This window comes from Podarcis melisellensis (assembly GCF_964234715.1).
Source record: "Podarcis melisellensis genome assembly, chromosome: 5".
Lineage (NCBI taxonomy): Eukaryota > Metazoa > Chordata > Lepidosauria > Squamata > Lacertidae > Podarcis > Podarcis melisellensis.
In genome coordinates, this window is record NC_138537.1 from 76,956,459 (window position 1) to 76,962,318 (window position 5,860).

Consider the following 5,860-nt stretch of genomic DNA (forward strand, 5'->3'; position numbering starts at 1 on the left):
TTGAGTTCCAGGGGCCAGACTGGCAGTGCAATCGTATGCAAGTCTACTCAGAGGTTCCTAGCTGATTTCAGTTGGCCTTACTCTTAGGAAAGTGGGTAATGGATTGTAGCCTTAAGCACATAGGTGTACATTAATGGCAGTGGCTTTTAAAAAAAATTAAAGCGCTTCCCTTTGATTGGATCTGGCCAGCCTGCCTTCGTCTTTTTTCTATAGTATTTGGGTAGGTGGCAGGAGTATATGATTTCAAGCGCATCTCTTGCGGGGGACGGAAGTTGTATTTCCAGAATGACTCCTATAACTTTACTGTTTCAGCCAGGAATTAAAGCTCCTATGTGGACCCATCTGACAGTCACGTGCATTATTATTAGACGTTCCACCGAATGCAATGGAATTTGCTCAATAAGCATGCTTAGGACCACACCGGTCTTTACACAAACAAACAACGAAGCCAAGACGTAGGGTTCCCCTGAACGCCATTTATTCAGCCGGCACAACCAGTGTAGCAGTTTCAGACTAAAACATGGTACGGTATATTGCATTTATCAGAGTAGCAGCACAACAGAAAAAAATAAATAAATGGTTACAGATTTCTTTCCCCCTCACTGAGAGGAGAAATAATACGACGTGATTTCCATTGCTGGCATTAAATATGAAACCGACAGTTTCCACACAGGTACCTATATATATTTATAAAAATGTACAATATTTATTGAGACCCCGGATGGGCATTTTGCAACTTACTTTTTTCTCCCTTACAATTTTAAGAAGATACTTCATTGGTGTTGTAAGGTGTTCCTATGAGAATTTATGCAGGACAGGGTGAGTGGCACCTGTCTCCCTCGAGCTACAAAATCCAGGGGATGATTCACAAAGGAGGAGCAGACCCTCACAAGCCCAACACCACAGATATAATTTTCAGACCACCTCAAAAACACAACGCTTTCTCGGCGGAGTCAGTTCACACATTCAAGTCATCAAGTGTGCCGCAGTCAAGTGTAGGGAAAAAGAAAGAAAAAGAAAACCCGTGTAATTGTGTGAAACGCTTCCAAGGGATAGCATTACCCCCGTGTATGTGGCAAACTTAGTGATGTACATGCATGTGTGAACCAGCCGAAAGTCACACACAAACATTGCGAGAAAAACCTCTTGGCACAACAGGCTTTTGTCAGGGAGTTTTGGACGTTTGTCCTTCCCTCTTTTAACAGGAAAAGACCATCACAGATCTCTGCAAATGCACCGTTCATGTTAGGATAGTTATCTGGAGCTTTCATCTTGACAGGGTGTTTAAGGTAATACCTTTGAGAGAAGAAGAAGAAGAAGAAGAAGAAGAAGAAGAAGAAGAAGAAGAAGAAGAAGAAGAAGAAGAAGAAGAAAGCCATCACATCAAGACAAAGGTTAAAGTAGTATATTGGCACATTGGGGCATAACAGCCAAGATGCTCTCCATAACTCCCTCTTGGGGTACTCCGCCCACCCTCTAAGTATAGTCATAGTCTGAAGAGTCCTCTTCAGACGCCCCTCTGAAGTCTCTATGGAAAGAGTCTACGCTATTCTCTTCAGCGCCCCCTACCGGGTGGAGGTGTTTGCCCTTGCCTTTGCGTTCTTCCATCTTAATAGTGTCGTAGAGTCCCTTGGGCCCCTCCTCCAGTAGAATGTTCCTCTCCGAGTGCGAGGGCTTCATCTGGCAAATGTTTTTGAGGGCCAGGAGGATGGGGGCGTAAAGCACGTTGGCCAGCCCCATGCCCAGGTTGAGTTGCACAAAGCCAAAGGAGTGGACGATCTCCCCGGCCACAATAGGCCCCAGGGCGTATGCCACCGAGTAGGAGATGTCGGCGATGGCATAGACGCTGCCATAGACCGACACGTAGCGGACGTCGACCAGGAAGGCGAGGGTGGGAAGCAGGGCGGTGTCCACCAGGGCAATGCCAAAGCAGATGCCACACAGAGGGACGGTGAGCTGCCAGAAGTTCCGGCAGGCGGGCACCATGCAGGAGGAGGCCCCTATGGTGGCCAGGCCCAGCGCCCCATAGAACCACTGGAGGTGGGGGTACTTGTCTGCCAGCTTGACGGTGACATAGACGCCCAGCACGTGGGGGATGAAGGCCGGCAGCCAGGTGAGGCCCATCTCCCACTCGTTGGCGTCCATGGTCTTCTTCATCCAGTTGGAGATAGTGGGCTCCAGGAAAGCCAAGGGGATGTTGCACGTGGTGAGGGCCCCGGCTACCACCATGATGTAGGGGTCTATCATGAGCTTGTAGATGGGGGTGCCCACGGGCATGTTGTCCCGAGACCTGTCGCTGAAAGGCTTGATGGCCAAGAGGAGGAGCAGGCCGTCCAGGAGCGAGATGAAGGCCAGTACCAGGAAGGGCACCCTCTTGCCCGCGAAGTAGTACAGGATGCCTCCGAAAGGGGGCGCCACCAGGCTGCCGAAGGAGATGAAGGCGAGCGCGATGCCCAGCGCGCGGTTGCGCTCCGACTCCTCCGTGTACTTGTCGGCGATTAGCGCGATCCCCGACGTGTCGGCAAACGCCGAGCCCAGGCCCTGCAGGCTGCGCGCCGCGAACAGGGTGCCGTAGTTCTCGGCGAAGGCGAAGATGATGGTGGACAGGAACATGACGCCCAGGCCGATGAGCAGAGGGATGGCGTAGCCCACGCGGTCGATGAACGTGCCGCTCAGCGGGTTGACCAGCAGCTGCAAGATGGCCTTGGAGGCGAACAGCACCCCGATCCGGATGTCGTCGCTGTCGGCCGGGTAGCGAGGCCTCAGCATGGGCCGGGTGCTATTGAGGGACCAGCCCAGGCCACCACCTGTCGTGGAGATGTTGGAGGCGGCGGTGGTCGGGGCGGGCGCCTGTTGCTGCTGCTGCTGCGCTCCCTGCTGGCGTTCCTCGGCGACGTTGAGGGCGGCCACGAAGTCCGGGACGATGGGCACGATCACCATGTACAGCATGTTGTCCAGCAGCAGCGCCACGCACACGATGACCAGCAGGAGGCGCCGCTGGCGGTTGGCTTCATGCAGGGCGCTGCTCAGGGCTTTCGTGCGCTGGCCCACCGCCTCCGACAGTTTCTCCACCGCCGAGCGGGGCCCCGACGGGGCGGAGGCCTCCTCCTCCATCCTCCGCAGCCGCTGGGAGTCCAGGGAAAGGAGAAGCAGCCGCAGCAGCCGCCGCAGGAGGCGTTAGCTGGGCATGGGGCGAGGGGAGCAGAGGAGTCCTGCTGGGATGGGTGGAGATGGCGGCAAGAGGAGCCTCGTCTGTCCCACCAGTCTCTGTCTCTCTTATCTATTTCTTCCTCCCTCCCTTCACTTCTCCGTGCCTTTCAACCCCCTCTTTCCCCAGATCTCATTTCCCAGGGTCTAACAATGCTTCCTCTCCTGTCTTACCCAGCTTCCCTCCTTTCTCCAGAACGAACTTTCTTTCTTTTCTTTTTCTCCCTCCCTCCTCCACTTCCCCAAGAGGCTCGGCCGCCTCCCTTCACTCCTCGCCTTCCCCCGTTCTTAAACGCAGCCCTCCTTCCACGACGCCACCCCTGGCTTCCCCGGCTTTCCTTCCAGAGGCGCGCTCACCTGCCTCTGCTCCCCCCACCCACAAGCCTTTCCTACCGGCTGCTCTCCTTCCGGTGCTCCGCGCTGCCCTTTGGAGCCAGACGCGCACCTCGGTGGCTCGACTTCCAGACGGAGCCCTCCCTCCTCCCTCTCTCCGTCTGTCTTTCCCCTCCTCCTCCTATCCGTCTCCCTCGGACCTCACTCGCCTGCTGAGCCTCTCTCTTCTTTCGCCCTCTCGCCTTTCTGGCTCACGCACACTCTTTCTGGTCAAGCGGCGCTCCGTGGCTGCGCTCCTTGAGTGCTGTCAGTCTTTCTCAAGAAGCATCCGAGGGCGCGTCCTCTTGCGCTTGCCTTCGCCTCTCCCCCCCTGGCCAAGGCTTGGTGAGGTGGCAGGAACCGAGGGTTGCCCATCAATCCGTCCAATCTGGAGAGTGGAGGGCAAGGATCTCTCTCTCTCTCTCTCTCTCTCTCTCTCTCTCTCTCTCTCTCTCTCTCTCTCTCTCTCTCTCTCTCCCTCTCTCTCTCTCCCCTAGCCCCCTTGCTTCTCCTTCCAGCTCAGGGACTCTTGGAGAGCTCAGACCGTCCCTTCGGCAACTCCATCCTTGGCTGCCTCCAAGCGCCTTCTCTTTGCCTTCCTTGACGGAGAAGCCTGCCTCTTGGTGCCGCCGGCGCGGATGGACTTGCCAGCTCTTACTTTTTCCTTCCACTCCGCCCCGCCTCTCCAAAAAAAAGCCGGCTCCCCCCACCCTCACGCACTCACACACTGGCCTCCCACCCCGCGCAAGTTGTGACGCACAGTTCAGCTCCGGTCCCCGAGTGGTTCCTTCGCCAGCTGCGTTTCTTTATGCTAATTTAACACATGGAGGAGTCTTAGCCAATTGCTAAGCGGGGAGTCCGCACCCCGGAGCAGACCCCCCTCGGAAGGAGGGAGAGAGAGCCGGCCCGGGGTGTGTATGTGTGTGTGTGTGTGAGAGAGAGAGAGAGAGAGGGAGGGAGAGAGAGTGGACGCGTGTGTTGAGTGCAGCGCTGCTGCGCCGCTCGGCAGAGAAGAATGCCTAGCCTGCTGGAGCTGGAAAGGGCTTTAAAAAAAACCGGAGAAAGTCGCAATCCGCTCAAGTCCGCGCAGGCGAGTGTAGCGGCCACCAATCAGGCTAGCGGAGTGGAGCCTCCAAGCTCAGAAGCAGTCTACCGCGGAAGACTCGGAAGGAAAGGAAAGGAGAGGGTCGAGTGCGTTTACTGAAGCGCTTCTCAGACTCATTGGACTGGGTTCCTGCTGGAAACGGGATGTGGGGCGAGGAGGAGCCCTTGTTCTGATCCAGCCAGGACACACTCCCTGCCCGCCCCCACCTCCTGCTTTAGTAGAAACAGATTCAGCTCTGAAGAGGACTGTATAACGTGAGAATCTGACAACCCCAAGAGGATAATTTCCAGTTTCCCTGAAATGATTTCTGACTCACTGGGGGAAAGGGGGCAGGCAGGCGGGTGGGTGGGTGGGAAGAGAAGGGGATTCACCGTCCTCACGGGCACTATTGGCAGAGTCGGGACAAAGGGAACATTCAGACAGGGCTGGATTAAGTCTCAGCCGTGGAGTCCCGGTTCACAGCAGAGGCTTAGGTTTAACAGAAAGCAAAGTGATTTTAAGCATATACAGACATAGCATATGCAGAGAGCACAACTGTGATTTACAGGCTGGGTCAAGTTCAAGCTGTGAGACTTTCCGTTTTTAGATACCAAGCCTTGCATAACACCTAGAGAAAACTCTTTACAGACCCTACAGAAAAGATCCCCTTGCATTATCTTCTATTCCCGCTCCCCATACAAAAAAAACCGCTGCCACCAACAATGAATTCAAATGCCTTGATTTTGTAATGAACAGCAACACGAAAATGCCTTTTTTATAATGATGGAAGCAAACTGGACTTACTTCTGAGTAAACGTGCCGGTAAAGTGCTCTATGAATGTGTTAAACCCACCGCTGCCGCCAACTTCTCTCCAACTTACTAACTCAAAGCAGGGCTGTTGGCTAACCAGGTAACAACGTGGCAATAGCCGGTTGCTGTTTCAGAGCCCGTCTTTCACCTCATTCAGACTGGATGAAGGTTCAACATGGCAGTGAGCTTATACCCTGCTCTGTTGAGCTCATGGTGGCTGCAGTAGGATGGGTGCGTATATTGATTAGGAGTCATTCTATCCAAGCCACTGATGGTAGCAAAGGCTGATAACAATAACTACGGGCTAAACAGCACTGCACAATCACCACCTTTACTCTCATTAGAGAGAACACTTCGCATAGCCAATTTTCACTCACCATTTAGGT

At 54.3% G+C, this 5,860-nt stretch overlaps 1 protein-coding gene across 1 annotated transcript; it reads right to left on the minus strand.

Annotated features, from left to right (window-relative positions):
* Positions 1 to 456: 456 nt before the first annotated feature.
* Positions 457 to 4,237, minus strand: SLC18A3 (solute carrier family 18 member A3). Its single transcript, XM_081912925.1, has one exon. The coding sequence runs from the start codon at positions 3,112 to 3,114 to the stop codon at positions 1,477 to 1,479; it is 1,638 nt and encodes a 545-aa protein (XP_081769051.1). The 5' UTR covers positions 3,115 to 4,237; the 3' UTR covers positions 457 to 1,476.
* Between the last annotated feature and the right edge of the window lie 1,623 nt (positions 4,238 to 5,860).

Coding starts and splice junctions, on each gene's coding strand:
- SLC18A3 (XM_081912925.1), bottom strand. CDS start 3,114: ATGGAGGAGGAGGCCTCCGCCCCGTCGGGGCCCCGCTCGGCGGTGGAG.